Here is an 18,578-nt window from a genome sequence, read left to right as displayed (position 1 = left end):
TGCATCCTCCTGCAGAGATGCAGTCTGCAACTTCAAAGGCAAGAAGAGATGGTCTAAAAAGGACGGCAAAGTAGTGACAGTGCAGAGGTAAGGCAGAAAATGAAAATATGATGAAGCTGTGACTCCATAAATCTGGGCCACTGTCACACCGGGGGAGAATCTTGATTCTTGTCTTGAGATGTTCCATGATAAAGAGCATATCCTGAAAATTCTGGGAATGAGATGAATAAAAACAACACAATGAAATGAATTCCTTGACAATAATAAAAAAAAAAAAATTAAAAAATACCGATGAAACATCTGTCCAGTTGAAAATGCAGCTTTTTATTTTTTTTTAAAGCAACATTCAGATGGGCAAAATAAAGAAAAGCAATCTTTTGGAAAAATTGTAGTTCAGCTAACCCTTAATTAAAATTTAGATTCAGTTGTCCTTTAATAAAAGCAGCCATTATTGTAATTTGTTCTGTGGGAAAATCATTGTAAAGCAAATTAATCTGATTTCAGCATGATACAAAAGAGGACCATAAACGAAAATGCAGTGTAATAAACAAAAATGAATGGGGAAGTAAAAAAAAAAAAAGGGAAAACGTAGCAGACAGGTCCAAAGCATGGACTTTAAAAATCAATTTGGGAAAAAAAATGAAAAAAAACCAATAAAAATAAAGAACAAAAACTAAAGAGAATAAAGAAAACAGACTGATTTGGCAAGCAGATGTTAGAAGGAAGATATTTCACACACCAGAGAGTCTTCTGCATCTCTGTGGAATGGCTTTGCAAGGACAGCAGCTGCCCTAGAGTCAGCTGGTTTAAAGTTGGTCTTCCAGCCCCCCTGAACGTCCTGGTTAGACAAGCGCTCTGTTCTGCGGCCTCTCTGAACTTCGCACTTCCTCTCGTGACTGGGCTTGGCCTGGTCGCTCCTGGGCTCCACAAAGGAAGGCCCCAGCTCCCCGAAATCCTCCTCGATGCTGCTCTGCCTGGTCAGGGTTCTCCTGCGGGCCAGCAGCGGCCGCGGGCCCCTCCGGCAGGCGCAGGCAGGGCCGGGCTCCCACGCGGGCCTGGGGCCGAAGCGCGACTCGTCCTCCTCGCTGCCGCAGTCCAGGCCGCTGTCCGGGCTCCGCGACACCGAGCGGCCCAACTTGCATCCTCTGTCGTCCGCGGCGAGCTCCTCCGGGCCTGGCATCCTGGGCTGGGCCGGGTGCCACGGGCCGTGCTGCTGCTCTTGACTGCAGGGCCTGGGCGCTCTAGAGCCTCTAGCTATTCTGGGGTTCTTTTTATAGGGCACACCTAAACCCTGCTTGTACAGCAGTTCAGAGTATTCACCATCCTCTTCAGCTACTTCTGGGATACTGAAAAGCCTTTTACTGTGGTGTATCTGCTGTGAAAAGTCAGGCTGCTCCAAAAAAGTGGCTTCAGTGGTCTTATTCTTATCGTACTCCTTAAGATTATGTAATGTTAGAAACCAGACAGGGAACAAAGAGCGTGTGACAAAAATAAAATGGGAGGGAAAAGGGAGAAGAAAAGAAAAATAAAGACAGAATTAGTTTGAGAGCAATGGCAAACATAAGACATGCAGCTTATATAGTGAAAAGGATGTCATGCTTTGAATGAGAATCTGTGAAAAATAAAGACATGATTAAGAAGTTGCTGGATGTCAGACAGAACATGAGAGGTCAGTACAAACAACTGAGTGATGCCCTTGACAAGAATAAACTCATACATTTGAAACAAAGTAATGAAAGCTGCCTACAGGTTCCAGCATGGTGAATGAGAATGGCATTAAAACTCGTTCCTTGCCCCATGCCAAACTGCCATTTCATTTTCTTTGTAAGCAGAACCCATATCTGAGAATCACAGCTCTGCCCTAGCAAGCTTTCTTGCTTTGCATCTCTCGAACTATCCTATATAGGTAGCAAATATCTTCAGTCTCCTGCCAGAGGAGAGCTCTTCTGCAGGCATCATTAAAGGAGTTCTGGTTTCCTTTCTAAAATTCTAAAAAACCTGCACCATTTTTAAAGCTTGGCTTCCACGGAAAGACCCCTGGGACGCAGGCTGCTCTCTGATGCCACCTGCTCTGCACTGCCATCAAATCTCTCATCATAATCTTGTACCTGCTTCATAAAACCAGTATTTGAAAATCAGCCGTGAGCAGAAGTAAAAGTCTGTTTATGCCAGAAGCAGGTAAAAAACTATCCCAGACCGGGTAAAATAAGCATTCTGGACACACCAGATATATTTTGCAATTTTCCTGTTCCATTTCCATGAAACACAGGTTGGTCTGACAAAGAATCCTACAAGCGTCTTCGGTGGGCTCTGGGAAGAGAGGAGGGAATAAACACAGGAGGTGCTGGTTCTGACTGACAGGATTTATTGATTCTGCATCCCAGAGATCATCTCTCCTTGTGCTTAATGCCCAGATCAGGGGCATCTCTGGACTCAAGAGCACCCATAAATAACGACAGGATCATCTTGGAGATTTCAGCAGTATCTCTCTCTGAGCATTCTGAACTTAGCTGGGGTTTGGATGTTGTCCCCTTTCAGGCACACGGGACTTTCTAAGTACTTTATGACTATTTCACCTATTTTCATTTGGTTTTAAAATGTGTATAACAGCTGTGAAACTTGAGACAAAGTGCCACAGAAATGGAAAAAAGATCAGTTTTGATAGACTACTACACCAAGAGAAGCCTGCAAACCTTAACAGGTCAAAAACCATTCCCTACACCCGTTAAGGTTCTGGAATTTTCTCAGTATCAACACTGGCACTATCGATTTAAATCCAAGAAGTAAATACAGCTTCTGATGCATAAAGAACAAGAACAGTCCAGGGCTTATTCTTTTTGCCAGGGGAAGGGGATAGAAGCAGGCTGCAGAAGGATTTCAACCCTTATGTTGGTGCAGTAACAGAAACACTGACAATTTCTTCTTCTGAAAAAGTGCCTGTCTCATTCCAGACAGTATCAGAATAAAAGGACTGAATTTACAGCCCATGAAAGCAGTCAGAAGAATGGTCAGAATTCTTGTACGCATGAGAAAATAGTGTTGATTTTAGTTAAATAACAATCTACTAAAAAGAAGTTGACCTGCAGGTTTGTGCTTTCTAAGAAAACACAGTTTGTGTAATTACTACACACACGAAGAGGCAAACACAATTTACACGTACAAATGTAATATGGGAAATATCTCTTCAGTACTGGGTAGGTTTAGTGTTTTGCAGATCTTTAGTTGTTATACTGAAGTTGTCTTTCACGATGAATATTTCTGTTTCAAAGCAGTATTTCTGGAAGGTATTTCCTACTCTGGTGATGCCCTAATAATCAGAGCAAAAGGAGTTCTGATAAAGCATTGATCAAACAAAGCTGAAAACAACTCCCTTTCTTACAAGAATGCTTTAAAGCCTGTGGAAGGCATGGGACTAGCACTGGATACACAGACAAATCACTCAGACATGAAAAACATAAGTTGTTTTCTAAGTTTTTACAAATCTCCTTGCTCAGAAACAAATCATTTTCAGGGTAGCACATGCAGTGCATCTTCCCAGAGACACGGGGAATGTCCCCAGATGTAGAAGAGAAGCTGCAGCTGCAACAATCACATACAGGAAAACAGTAAACTAGTTTAAAGTTTATCTACTAAACAATGAAAAAAATAAAGCAATAGATGCATTAAAGCGGCCCAGTTCTAGGTCTATAGACAGCGTGAGCTTTAATGGTCTGCAGAATCCATAACTGACTGCAAGAAATGCTTTGGAGGCCGCATCCGAGGTGGAGGAGCTCCCAGGGCCTCCCTGAGGCCGCTCACCTTGAGCGCGCTGTGCGAGGTGAGGCTGAGCCGCCGCCGGCCGCCGTCCTCCAGCTGCATCTCCGAGTACAGCTCCTCCTCGTCCTCCTCCAGGATGTCCGACAGGTCCGAGCCCCGGCTGCTCTCCGTCTGGTACTCATCCCCGTGGCAGTAGTGAGGCTGAGGGACAAGGTGAGGGGAAAACCTTCACTGCCTCTAAAGCTGATAATCCCTGGATAACAGCATGAAGACTAGAGCATTTCCTGGGCTGGAATGTCACTCTGGGAACCACTAATGAGTTACATCACAAGGCTTGGGCTCTGCTCTAGTGGAGACATCGTGTAGGAGTGGTTCTGCCCGTTTATGATGGTAATTCAAGAAATCCTATCTTAATCTCAGGTGATACAACAAAGGGTATCTCCATCCACAGCACCAAATCTAGTTTTAGTCTTAATTAAATTCTCCTTATTAAAGAGGTCCTTCATGCATCAATGGACTTGCTGACCAAATTGTAAAAGCCTTAGGATAATTCACATGTCATCTGTTCTTCACAGCTGTTTGTTACATCACATCATAATTTAAAAGTGATCAGCATTTAATTCTTGCAGGATATTACCCCCATCGTATGCTACAGCTATAGATGATGGCATTTGAAGCTTTAATTCTCTTAAACATTGTAGGAATAGACTGGCTAAATTCAGTTTCCAGTGCCTGCTGGAAGGGAGGATGCTCAGGAGATCCCTGGTACCGAGCACTCAGTTCCCGTCAGGCCCCGGTAGCAGGAGCCTCCCCCTGCCCCCGGCTCAGCCTCTCGTCACCAACGAGCCACAATGCGCAGGAGGTGACCGGGGCAGAGCTCAGCTTCATAAAATACTTGTTTCCCGTTGAACACTTGATACAATAACTGAGCCAGGTGACTTACCTGCTTTCCAAGTTCTGACCCTTTCAGGAAATCGTCAACCGAAGCTCCCCTTCGTTTGACCTTGGGGGAATCGTAACCATCCTCCTCCTCATCGGAGTACTGGGCTGCGCTGCTCCTCTCGCTGAACACGCTCCTCCTCTCCATCTAACAGAGCAACAACACCAGAGGACTGTGAGGCAGTTGGTTCCTGCACCCAGTGGCAGAAATGGCAAATATGGAGACTCAAGCACACCACATTTAAGTGTACTCATGGTTTAAAGCGCCGTTAGTTTCCCCTGGCTGGAACCTTTAAGGAGTTTTCCTAGAATGTTTTGCTTGTTTTATTACCCTCGCTCATAAACACAACTACCTGATTCTGCGTGATCACCAACTCAGCTGCCAGCCTTCCTCCCTGTTCCACTTACCAAAGTTCTCAGTATCCTACAGCAGAGGCTGCTGACAAAGGCATTTCCGCTCAGCAGAGTCAGCGGGTGACCAAGCCACGATGGCATTTTTGACCTCAATACTAAAAAAGCCACAGAATGAGGCTCTGGGCTCTTGCTCTGCTCTGAGGTGCCTCTTGGCCTCAGTAATTCCTGCTGCTTGCTCTGGTGACAGTGCCCATCAGCCACCCAACAGGGGGGACGAGGGCAGGAGCAGGCACACAGCTCCTTCTGCAGCTCTTAAGTGAAGAATTTGTACCACAGGGGACTAAACATGGCAAATATCACTGGCAGAACTTGATTTAATTCAGAATTAATTCATCTATAAACTTCTGTCCAGATTCCTGAATTAAACATTTCAAGCATCACTTAAACTAATGCAGTCAGACATGGTTCAGAGCAGATGTTATGTCAGCAATTTTCCACACCAGAAAAAGCATTTCTGTTCTCTTTTTCTCTATATGGTTCTTAAATCAACTTTCACCTCATAGGCCCAAAGAAAGCAATTGCTTTTTCTCCCTCTATTACATCCCAGTTTTCTTCCTTTATAAACAAAAGGAAGATATATACACATGCATACACATGTATTTATCAGACCTTATTGATCCAGAGTTATTCAGGTTCTCAAAAGCTGGCTCAATTTACCCACTGGATCAAATGCATCCCAAAACAGGAACAGTCAATAAGTTGGGGCTGTTAAGACGTGTGAACTGTCAAAATTAATGGAGCTATTTTGGAGATACAGTGGGAGACTAAAAACTGGACGTAACTGATGATTGCCAGATGAAGGACCAAAAAAATGTATGAAGTAAGTGACACCTCAGCTTGCACAAAGTAACAGACAGTTGCGAGCAGCTTGTGATGAGAAAGCAACTGCCCAGGGCACTGGGAGTATTTAAATATTGCGTATTTGTGTGGAAAACCCACAGCACGTTGTCAGGATGCAGGATCAGCTGTACTGACCCCAGAGCCCCAAATGTGGGGTTTAAATGAACTAGCAAAGGTCTGAGTCAGTGCAGCAGCCATGGGTCACTGTGGTGTCCAAACCAGGGGTGTCCCTGGGCAGTGCCGCTGCTGGCAGCTCCAGGAGGAGCTGGAATGAAAAGCAGTTGCAAGCATGTGTGACAGTGTAGCTCTGAGAAGGGCAGATAGGTAAAATTCCCTGTGGATCCATGACAGCAGACACAGGAAGGCTTTATGAGCCCAGAATTTCAGCACACTGCTTCTTCTCAGACTATGGATCTTCAGAGTTTGGGAATGATTACCCGCTCCTTAAAGCACATGATGAAAAAATCTTTGGTGGGAAGTGTCACAATGAACAAACCAGCCCAAAAAAGCCTCAGGAAGATGTTTGCCTTTACCCTGCTGCTCTCTGCCACTCTTTGTGCAGCTTCTCTTGCCATGGCTTTTGCGACAGTGTTGGGGACAGGAGTGCCTTGAGGCTGGGGGAGGATTCTGTTGGGGGATGGAGACCTCCTCCCCTGGAGTGGGCCATGGAAATTGGGTGGCTCCAGCATGTGTCCATGGACAGGGGACACCGAACGAGTCTGCTCCCATGACTCATCCCTTTTTAAATGTGGGCCTAAATGTTCTTCTTTGGTTTCTGGGGCTCCGGCACTTGCTAATGGCTTAGATTTGGGAGCAGTTCTGGGGTGAGGGGTTGGAGGCACCAGGAGGTCAGATGGAATGGCAGCAACAGAAGAGTCCACTGATTCCCCTTGCGCAGAGAGCGTTCGGACGGTCACCTCCCTGGCTTCCAGACTCCGCAGTCTCAGCAGCTCCACCAGCGTGCTCTCTGCTGCTGGGAAGATCACCTCTGCCACCTGAGTGCACAAACAAGCCTCTTGTGAGCATGAAATCATGTGCTGCCCTCCCCTCAGCCCCACTGCAGTACAACCCTCAAAGTCTTTGCAGAGTGAACTGTTGCCAGCACAGAGTGGGCTGCAGGAGCCCACACCGGGCTCCACACCACTCACACGGGCCAGCTTCTATCCTCCCAACCCCTTCGGCCAAAAGGGCTTCTAGAAAGGGAGCAAGCTGTGCCCAAACAAAAGAACAGGGTCTGCTGGCAGCTACGAAGCCCCTGCACCCACCCCAGGGCTGTCACACCTTTACCTGCCAGCTGAAATGGCCTAGAGCAGACGGTCACCGTGGCAGGAAGGGAACTCACCCGCTGCCCTTTGGCATAAACACCGTAACCTGTGACACTGGCGCCGTGGGACGTCCCCGTCGCCGTCAGAGCCGGGGGCTTCCAGGACACCTGGACAGTCCCTGGTGTGGACCCGGCCCGGACAGCAACATCTTGAGGTGGAGCTGGAGGACCTAAGGGAGATGGGAGTGGTCACTCTGGAGCCTCAGACCAGAAGCGCAGTGAACTAAGGTGCAATGTGGGCTGCAAGCTGGAACTTCAGCATTTTCCACCAGCTGATTACAGGACAAGTGTTCTCACAGTCTTTTGTCTGCACTGAATCAAAAAATACACCCACTAACCTCTTAAGGCATTTACAGTAAGTCAGTGTAATAGCACACCAAATACCTCCTTAATTAAAAGGCATTACCCTACTATAAATAGCTCTACTTTGGCCAGAAAGCCCAAGTAAAAATATCACAGAGATTATTAGTTCATACATTTTTCAAGCATCCTGTTGTGTTAATGTAACCATCAAACCCTGAGCAGAGTCTCCTGCTAAAACGTGTCAGAATCAGGGCTCAGCTGCAGCCCTCTCTGCAAACAGCCAGGAGAACACAGATCTTGGCTGCTGTGAGACTGCTTTTCCCAGTGGACTAAACGCAACCAACTCCTGTTCATCCACCAAAAAGGCTACAAACACTTCAACTGTGCGCATGATGCACGTGCAAATGTCACACATCATCACTGGCAAACTGCCAGTGCATTTCACTGGTTTCCTGTCACTGGATTTCATCCTCTCGTGGGCATGGGAATAAAATCACAGTCGTGTTCAGGACAGTACAGGCACAACAGGAAATTTTTGCTCATAGCACCCCTGCATCTATAAAGTATTTTTAGCTGCAAGTTGAGAGTATGCAAATTGACCTGATACTATTCTTGGCCAAGAGGGATTTTGGTTCAGGATTGAATTTCAGTCTTTCTGATCATCGTCTTTTATTGACAGCCAGCATTCCCAATCCAGCCAGGCTGCTCAGTTTACAAGAAAGAATGCACCTGATCTAACCCAGCATCTTGCCAATGACAATGACATTAATCTGCCCCTGCAGAAGTCACCTTCCTTTCATTCTCCCGAAAGCAAACAATCCCCAGGGAGTCTGCCTCAACCTTCACGGGCTGTAGCAGAGAGAGGTTTAATAAAGTGCAGTGCCTGAGGCTCAGCATGGTTTCTATTTCCTCCCATCATTAAATGGGAAATTATTCCTGATGACTTTTGATGGTCTTGGTCATCAGCATAAATGTTTGTTTTGGAATTCTGCTACACTTGGCTCCTCATGGGTATTTTTACATAAATTAGCTCCAAAAAACCGCAGCAGGCCCATTGGTCCTGATCCTGTACTTACTTCTATTTTTAGATCTGAGTGCCCAAGATAGAACTACTTCTATTTTAATGGAAGCAATTCCGTTGCTTTGATGAATCAAGATGAGGAGTTCAATTGCATGACACACTGTGATGGTAACTCCATCACTGACTCCACATCCATCCTTTCCCTTTGTTCCAGTGACTCTGAAATACAGGCATCAGCCTCTAACCACTTCAACTGCTGCTATTTTATTTCGCTACACAACAGTGAGAAGTTGACTTGTTTCTGTGAAAGTGCTCTCAGTGAAATGAAGCAGTGGGGAACATTCTGGGATGTCTGCATCTGAAAGCTGAGGCTTCACTGCGCTTCAGCTCCTCAGCAGAGAACAGCTCATGCATTGCTCAGCAGCCTTCACAGCTAGAGGGAGATACAGCATGTTAAGTGTCTGGCCTGGAAAAAAACCTCACTCAAAAGGCCTTTCCTAAATAGCAAAGTTGAAATCAGTTCAAGCCACCATCCAGGCAGTGCCTCCCAACTCCCCCAGGACACACCCCCGGTCTGAAATGCCCCCCTCCCAGCAGAGTCCACAACAGCACTGCCACTTATCCCTCTGAAATGATTCCAGACTGAAGAGTGAATGTGTGAGCTGAGGACATTTTCACTGAAACCATTAATCATTAGCACCAAAACAGGAGACACAGCAGCTCAACTCCCCCTCTGCTCAACCAGCAGGGCTGTCCTCCACCTCTCCTCTCATGAAAGTTACACAGGCCAAGGAGGGGACCAGAATGAACTCCTGCCCCTCTGCTGGAATCAAGCCCCAGTGGGAGTGAACAAACCCCAGCTCAGAACACGCTTCTGACATTTCACTTGCCAGGGGCCATTTGTACCTGAGTGTCCCTCCAGAGGCACCCAGGGACCCTGCAGCAGGACCCGAAAGATTGAATACATGAGGGGGCTCCGACTCTCCATGATTAGATGACCTGGGGTGGGTGAAGCTACAAGGGAAGATACTCAGATTTTTTCAGGTGCTGCCATACACCCCCAAAATGATGAGATTATCCTTTAAATTCACTACGTTATTTCTGGTCTAGTTTTCAAAACTACTTCAATGTTCTTAAATAATGGGAGATGACTGACAACACTTACCAACACTCCTAATGTAAAAGCCAGGTGGGAAAAAACCTCAGACTTTCCAAAACACAACGACTCTGTTGACTTTACAAAGTCAAATTGTACAATGTGATGACAACTTCACAACCGAAATGCACTTACATCCCCTAAATGACTCTGTGAAGGTTAAATTATTTTATCTAGTATTTGCAGAGAAATTCAGCTGAAGAGTTTTGGGGTAGGGAGGATAATACCAAACCTGCTGGCAATGTAGAAAATTCCACAAAGGCTTCCTTTTTTTCTCGTTGTTCCAAGGGAAGCTGCCAGGGCATCTGATGGGGCTTTGCCATGACCTTCACCTTGTAGGCCATATTGGGCTTCAAATTAAAAAAATGGTACTTGTAGCTAGCAGCCTTGACAATGTCAAATTCCTCCTCGTTGAGGAAGATGACATGACTGTAATTACTGTTTGTAGGGAGCCAGGACAGCTCAGCAGAAATCTGGGTTATGTTGTCCACTCTAAGGTTCGAGGGGGCTACGATGACGTCCTTGCCCACTAACAAAGTGCACTGCAGCTCGTCGGAGTTGCCCTTGTTGGTGATGCTCTGGATGGATATCCGGTACGTGCACGTGGAAATGTTGAGCTTTTCTATGAGAGCCTTCGTTCTGCTTCCCAAGGCTATGTTCATCCGGATTTCCTTGTCCACCAGGACGTTGTAGCTGCTGACGGTTCCCCAGCCGGGGGGCACTACCGGTGGCTCCCAGCCCACAATAACACTTTTGGCTAGTTGTTTAATAAGGGTGATTTTTCTAGGATAAGGCACAATGTCTTCTCCGATCTCATCAATGTTCACATCCAGAGTCCCTGCGCCGTTGCTGATCACGCTGGAGTCTATGTGACTTGGGGGACTTATCTCCAAGAGATCACCTTCCAAGGGAGGACCCGAGCGGTTGATAAAATTCTGATCTTGTTCGCTGCTGAGTGTGCTTGATAACCGGGTCTCGTTGTCTTGAACAAAATCCACAAAGTTTGAAGGGACTAGTCCTCTTTGTCCATCCAGAAGTTCTCCTGGTGAGAAAGAGCAGTGCCATTATAACCCCCGAAGCAGAATACCTTTCTCATGCCAGTGTCTTGAGAGTGGACAAGGTAAGGTGCAAAGCATGAGTGAAAATACAGAAACAACATCCCCAGTTTGAGAACATAAAGGCTTATTAAGGGAAAAACCAGAACTGCCAGTAAGCTTTTTTGTCAACTTAAATCTTGCCAGCAGGAAAAGCTGACACTATAAAATATCTTATAATTAGCTTTGCCTGCAAGGAGAGGCTTTGCTGGTGCAGAAATTCTTTTAATGAACATCATGATGATAAAGCTAATTTTAGCAACCGATTTAGGAGCAGATGAAGGAAAGAATTTGGAGTGTGCTTGACAGACAAACTGATTTCAATCTGCATGAATTAGCATGAATTCATGGATTAAATAAAAAATACCTTCATAGAAGCCATCTTCATCCATGTCTCCGTACACATAAAGGTACTTTCCTGCCGTAAGAGGGAGCTCCGCCTCTGGATTTTCATTTGGTCCATCGAAAGGGTTGTAGCTGTGGGGGGACAGGCAGAGTGCTGCTCAGGAAAGGGGCTACAGCTCCAAGGAGGGCAATTTCCCCAGGCAGTGTTTTTGCTCCCCTTCTGAGACACGTTCTGAGTGGGCCTGGGTCAGTTTGTGCCTGTGAGGTCCCACCCTCCTCCCTCAGGAGCTCTGCCCCTAAACCCACGTCCTTTCCTGCAGAATTTACTTGGACACTTCTCACTTAGGGCTCTTGAAATACACTGGCCAAAATTCTCTTTAGTTTTTAGAGTGAATTAAAGCAAGCTCAGTTGTGGGGTCTCTGTCAGTTGCTGTACTCAATTTTATGTTCCTTTTACACAAGTTTAATAAACTCCTACAGAGACAAGGTAAAAGAAGACAAAAACAGTGAGTTACATCCAAAAGAAGCTACTGAGAGACAAAAAGTACTTATAAAGTACTTAAATCCACATCTATCCTGAAGGAAATTGTTAGCCACTGAAATTTTCATCATGACAGTACTTTATGTCTGAAATTTTAATGTGCAAAGCAGTGATGGACTTCAAGTCTTTTCTTGCTTGAAAAAGTAATTTATAAGAACAGAAGGAGACACCCTCTCTAAAGTAGGAGGTGCCCATTTAATGTGATTTAGACACTGAAGGACAGAAATGCAGAGGCCATGCTCAGCCCCCTCTGGCAATTCAGGCCCGTGGATAGGGCACTGTTTTGCAGCCAGTGCCAACAGGAAAGGGGTCTGCTATCCATAACTTTAATTCCATGCAATAATTCAGTGCATGAATAAAGTGAAGCCAAACCTGATGCTGAACATTACAACTGCGTACTGTATCTGCAATGAGATGTTTTACCTATAACGGGCAATGCAAAGATGGACTTTCCCAGAATATCTCTGCTTTGAGGTATTGGAATTCTGATCATTATCCATCTGTAGAGGGGGGAGAAAAAAGATAATGTGATTTCAAAAAAAAGGAGGAATGGACAGTTTTCCTGACAGGTGATACAAATCAGTGAACACACAATATCAAGGAAAAAAGAATTAAATTCTAACATGGAACACAACTGGTTAATTTTACTCAGAAAGGCATATTCCAGTGACCGAGTACTTAAAACAAATGCTGAGTTTAGAACTGGTGCCACTGTCAACTTCCAAACACTGGCAAACAATGAGTATCACACAAAATATCCCCCCTTGCCAATCCAACCCAATCCACAGCATCAGCATCTGCTGAATGCCACCTTTTCCACTAACTGAAAGAAATAATGTATTTTCTTCTGGATTTAATATCACATTTAATTCAATCCTGCAAAGCCACACATTTATTCTATTACAAATCTGGTCTACAAAACCTGGAGATTTAATTGCGGTGTTGAGTCAACACAGACTCTGCCTATTTTAGCTCTGCACGAGGTCTCTAGTGGTAAAACAGTAATTTCTGCTATGCTTTGAGCTCGTGGAGGTTTTAAAGTGAGAGATGAACTTCCCTCCACTTACTGCACAGTTTGCTGTGAGCCATTTCAGAAAAAATTACCAACTTTTTGCCTGAGCTTGAGAGAACTTTAATTAAGGTAAAAATACTGGGTTAACAGTGGGATGAAATTAAGAACTGAGCAAAATTTTACAATCTAGACAGAGTGAACACTGAACTGCAACTTTCAGGTCTAAACTGGTCCCTGCCAAAAGCACTCCAGAAAAATACTGAGTGAAGTCCCTTTTCCTCCGAATGAACTTCTGAGGGGTGGTTTAGCCCAGCACGCACTGTCCTGCCAGCACTCAGCTCCAGCACCAGGACACTCCCAGCCAGCTCCCAGGGATTCCCCCTGTGCAGCACTGGGGGATCCAGGAAAATCTGCCAGGATTATCACTCTGACACATTTATATGGGCACCTCATCGAGCACACAACCAGTAATGGTTATTCTAGAAGGCTTTTTAAATAGGAACAACCAGGGCAGTTGCAGGTGTATTTTTTGCAGAGTATCATTTACTTATTTATTTATTCCAGACTTCCCAGCATTATGCTCCATTTTTCACATTTTCTTCAAACACTCTCCCTTGGGTCTAGGTACCTCTAAAAAAGAATGGAGCTTAATTTCTGAGAGCCTGCATAATGTAAGTGTGCATCACATAATGACACTCCAGAAGGCACAAAACGTACAATTCTGCAAAAGAGGGCTTGACATCCTCAGTGAGAGATAACTCAAAAATAATGGAAAAGGGGAATTAAATTTGACGTGCGCTTCCTCTGTTCCTTGCTGTTAGTTCTGCTTCCCTAAGTCTCCTTGCTAAGCTGCTTTTTCTGTGGCCTCTTCAGAAAGCAGTGAATGTTTCCACTTTTCAGTAATGCTGCTACACAAACATACACAAACATTTCCTGTGGGTAATCCTCAGAAACGCCCATGGAATTCCCACTATGCAAGAATCTAACATTTTCTTGAATATCCTCGGGCTTGTGATCCATTTGGAAACATTTTGATTCCATCAACTCTCACAGGTCCAGCAGCAACGAATGTAACATAGGTAGAAATTATGCACACAGTTGCAACTTATTCGCTCCTGTAAAGACTGAGAAAGGGTTTTCTTGAAATGAGAGGTAAAATCTGAAGATCATTTCCTCATGGCTGTCTGCCCATATAAACCAGGCTATTTAACAGAAATTAATACCCTTCTACAAAGCTTACAACATTTGTTCTGTGCAGTTTTTATATTCAGCATTTGCCCTAAATATTAAAAATCAACTTGTTATGGCACCTCTGAAAAGCTCTTCTGAGCTTCCCATTGGATTTCTACTGGAATTCTACTGAAGAGCAGAAAAGCCTCCTAAGAAAGGAAGAACAGAACCTCTCAAAATATGACTGAATACAAGATGTGGAGTTGAACAACAGGAGGTTTAGTGACAACATCCTGCAAGTTTCACTTCCATTTCCTAGGCTCAGAATCCTTTGGGAGAGGCTGGGGAGGCTGTGAGCAGGTGGTGGCTGCCCTGCTGTAGGGGGGAGATTCACACATCATAAAAACCAGGCAGAGAACGAGTCCTGCAGAATGAACCATTTTCCTGCCACAGCATCCCCAGGGCACCACAAGGAACTCCAGTTCCCTTTGCCCAGGCTGTATCAAAGTCACACCTTCTGGGAGACAGAATAAAGCACTAATAAACCCGCCTAACACAGCCCTGCCCCACAGCAGACACAGCCAGAAATGCTGGTTTGCACCTCACCCAGAAGCACCAAAATGCTCTGTGTGCATCACTGGGGGCTGAGATCTTCAGAGAAGCTCGAGTTCCTCACACACCCGATTTTTATCCTGTATAAGTGGGACATCAACTGCAGCTTCTTTGAAAATATCCCTTAAATTCCCACTGATCACATTCCCAACTTGCCTCAGAAAATGAGAACATTCATGTATTGATTTTTTAAAAGCAGGTGGATCAACCTGCATCAGCCTGCTGGAGCAGAGAAGCCTCAGCCCTAAATCACTTTTTCAGTAAAAAATTCAAAAAGACTCACGTCTGAATCAAATCTGCATCTTGGGGTACCAGATCTTGACTTGGACAGGAATGTAGGTTTGACAGACAGTTGTTCTGGTTTGTCTCCAGATATCTGAAGGGGTCGTATAAACTCTGAAATCACACAGCGACTTCCAGAAGGACTCTCATGACCTGGCAGCGAACAAAACACACATGAGAATAAGGAATGGCTCTCGAGCAGAAACACTGCCAGTACACAGCAGAAGGTTGTTTTCCTCTCCTGCTAAAAATCGTTCAAGAAGAAGACTGTGGTGGGTAGACTGCAGAGCACAGAAGCAGCTCAGCCTCCCAGTTCCCAGACTTTTGGTAAATTGCTTAAGTCAACAATACAAAACAAACCATAATGCAGAAAGTGAAGGCATTTTAATTCCAAGAATTCAAAAGTGAAATTTCCCCCAGTGGAAAAAAGCCCACCTTGGTTCTGAGCACCCTGATATGTTTGGGGAAGTTGTGAGACACCCTGTGTAACACACCCAGCACTAAAGCTGCCGTTAGAACCTTTATTTCTTTTGGGGACTCTGTCATATACTGGCAAGCAGAATGGAGTCATACATGTGCCTTCTAAAAAAGAGACTGAAATGCTAATGATTTAAGTGGCAGGATATTCACGTTGAAATGAAGTTGTTTGACTCTTGGCAGGCAGGAAGTGCCACGAGCACCTGCTGCATATTCCACAAGAGTTCCTCACTGACGCCAGCACTAGACCACGTAATTTGGTCCCAGTGCCATCTCTCCAGTTTCTAAAATGTGGAAACTAAGGCTGTTCACAAGGAAACATCTCTGAAAATCCTTTTGGAATCTTTTTATTGTGCTGTTTTGAAACAGTTTAGAAGAAAGGAAAAGACAGATTATACTGCTCGTTGAACAGCCTAAGGAGGCTGAACACTCTTATCTCCTCCCAACTCGGGTGAAAACCAGAGGTGAGACAAGTAAAAAGAGCAAAGTCATCAAGGTTCCAAGAAAGACTAATAAAGCTTGGTACAAAACACTTGTACATTTTTTCCTTTTACTGTCAGTTTAGTCCCCAAAGCACATGAAAGCAGGAATTGTAAACTGAGCTGAATTTTACCTGCAGCATGAGCAGGAGTTACAGCAGAGCACAGTGTGCTGCTGACACCTCCAGATATGCAGAGTGCGTTCTGCCTCTCATTAACACAATGAGCCTGTGCTCTAATTTCTCAGACCCTGATTATGTGTAGGTTCAGCATTTCCTCTCCCGTTCTGCCAGAAGTCTGGACAGCAACGTTTTGCTACTGAATTGCAAGATTCCCAGTCCACGTCACCAGGAATTATCAGCGGAACCTCTTTATTCATACTGCAGAGGAGAATAAGCTCCAAGAATATCATCAGAGGGTTTTTCTGGTGTGCTCATTAGTCCAATATGATTAATTTTCTCTGCATCACTGTAATTTACAGCAGGACAGCTTAAGCCCATTGACAGCAGGGAAATATACAACTCACCATACAAAAGATTAATTACAACCAGCCCCACTTAGAGCAGTCCCCAGACTGGAAAAGGGCACATTTTTTATTCTTGGAACCTTTCTCACATATATAACAGAAAAGTCCTCCCCATTCAGGAACCTTTAGCCAATTCAGCTCCTTCTGTTTGCTGTTAATGTGTTTGCCATATCAGGCTGTCAGCACCAAGCTATAAATAATCGGGCCAACTGTGATTATTCATTGAAAGGAAGCTGCTGTTTGGTCTCAGACCTCCTGCATTCTCCAGGCTTTGTTTTTAAATTACTGGCACAAGGTACAAGATGTGGAGGAAGGTTCTAGGGCAATGCAGCGCCCTTGCTTTGCAGACATATAGGATAATAACTAGCATAGGAACACACATTGTCAGGAACTCCAGGAATATCAGGATGCTGGAAGATATGGATGTCTGATTTTTTTCACTTGGAAAATAAGATACATAAAATTTACCCTGAGTCCTTAACACAACGGAGAAAATTGTGGTGTAGCTGTGACTGCATGAAGGGCCTGGGCACAGCTCTGGCCCCAGACAGCACTGGTAACCCCACACAGCCCCCACAGACACCTCACTGTCCTGCAGAGGGACTGAACACCCAACAGCAGCAGCCAGAAACTGGGAAGAACAGATTTCCATGTCAGCCCTATCAAAGAACTTCAGCAGTGAGCTCTGTGTACTCTGGAGAGGAGCCTTTAGTAAAGGTTATGAGACAAATATTATATGTAAATTCATGTGGATTCTATGTATGTAGAGCCACAGCTGGGTTAGAAAAATAAACACAAGCATCATCAAGTAATGCCTTTGCAAAATTGAGATTCAGAGTGCAGGAAGCACATTCCTCCTGAGTTATCTGTAATCTCCTGGTCATTTCTGCAGAGGACGTCTGCTCCTGCAGGTTGTGAATACAGGAATGCAGGCAAAAAAGGCTGCATTTAAAAACTGGCGTAAGTTTGCCTCCAAAAAAAGAAACTGATTGAGCCTGGTTCTGGTGTTCATCCAAGGAAATTGCATGGATGGCCCTGGGCTTGAACAGCAGAATGTGAAGGAATCAGACCTACAGACTGTTTTAAAGCTTGTTAACTGGAAACCTACGAAAAAAAACCAAACAAACAAAAAAACCCAATAAAACACCTTTCCTTTTATATTTTCCCTCTGGAAAAAAAGGGAGTTAAAAATAAAATATACAACAGGGCAGCTCATAAGAACACACAGCAGCAAGTAAAAATGTCTTTTTTTCTCTTTAAATACTAGAAAAGAACCTTATAAAGCCACAGGGGTCTTGTCCATGAAGTCTTTTTAAATCCATATATGCTCAAAATGGTTTTTATTTTCCCATGACTGGGAAATATTTGTTAAGAAAGTCTGAAAAATACCCTATCAAGGAAAAAGGAAGAGCACCAGACCTAATTTAAACGTTTCAGGAGAATTAGATCTGTCCCTGTGTGCATTACAATTGGACTTTCCATTTTATTTACTGCAATTGCTGATTCCATATGGACTACCTAAATTATCTAGAAAGACCATTTAAATGAGCCTCTTAACTGATGAATAATAAATCTTAAGGCTTCTGTATCTGATTGTGACATTATTGTATGTTTAAAGTGAACTTTTCATGCTCTAATCCATCCTGGCTGGGTTTATTTCATTTCCTGATACATCCAAACATCACCAATTAATGCAAAGCAGCTGGCCATTAACTGATCTCATTTCCATCATTTGCTTTGCTCTGAAAGCTGTCCCTGTGTTCCCTCTTGTGTTCTTTCTTCCTCACACATAATAAAAATAATTACACTTGTGGTTTGAAGAACTTGCTGTACTCTACCATCGTTATTGAGAAAGGGTTGGTTTCAATAATTAGAAATCCTGCCCACTTGCTCAAACATGACTTTATTGTTATCAGCGCATTCATACTGAGGATGAATGTTGGCCAAGCACTTCTGATGTTTAGACACAAGTGCTGCAGGCCCTGAATTCTAAGTGCCATAAAAATCAGTAGGTTTTGAGAAAATGTTTAGAAAGAAAGGCCCTTAAATGCCTTGGGTACAGACCTGGCTGTGTTTGCTGTGGTTTTACTCAAGGGTTACTTGGGAGATTTCAGTTTGAAGTTTTCAAAAAGGTTTTTCCATTAGCATTAGAGGAATAAATATAAATTAGTTTGGAGAGTTTGACTGAGTACCTTAAAATGTTTAGCTGATTTTCATTTTTCATTAGATCAATTGCAGTGATACAGGCTGGACCTTCACTTCTGCCTGAAGGACAGTTCAATACCTA

The 18,578-nt window shown here is 44.3% G+C and overlaps 1 protein-coding gene across 13 annotated transcripts in view; it reads right to left on the bottom strand.

Annotated features, from left to right (window-relative positions):
• RIMBP2 (RIMS binding protein 2) overlaps positions 1-18,578 on the bottom strand; it is an 81,739-nt gene that overhangs the window by 11,472 nt on the left and 51,689 nt on the right. For 8 of the 13 annotated variants that reach the window (XM_019285220.3, XM_019285221.3, XM_019285213.3 and 5 more), the window contains 9 exons: positions 14,811-14,962; positions 12,157-12,233; positions 11,215-11,324; positions 9,986-10,795; positions 7,292-7,443; positions 6,483-6,944; positions 4,700-4,843; positions 3,799-3,957; positions 740-1,435 (listed from right to left, as the gene is read on the bottom strand). In XM_019285220.3, the coding sequence (XP_019140765.1) occupies positions 740-1,435; positions 3,799-3,957; positions 4,700-4,843; positions 6,483-6,944; positions 7,292-7,443; positions 9,986-10,795; positions 11,215-11,324; positions 12,157-12,233; positions 14,811-14,962 (2,762 nt within the window). The remainder of the gene's footprint in view (positions 1-739; positions 1,436-3,798; positions 3,958-4,699; positions 4,844-6,482; positions 6,945-7,291; positions 7,444-9,985; positions 10,796-11,214; positions 11,325-12,156; positions 12,234-14,810; positions 14,963-18,578) is intronic. The other 5 variants (XM_019285223.3, XM_039560903.1, XM_039560904.1 and 2 more) reach the window with 1 other exon arrangement.

Source organism: Corvus cornix, chromosome 15, assembly GCF_000738735.6.
Source record: "Corvus cornix cornix isolate S_Up_H32 chromosome 15, ASM73873v5, whole genome shotgun sequence".
Taxonomy (NCBI): domain Eukaryota; kingdom Metazoa; phylum Chordata; class Aves; order Passeriformes; family Corvidae; genus Corvus; species Corvus cornix.
This window is presented reverse-complemented; position numbering and strand designations above follow the sequence as displayed.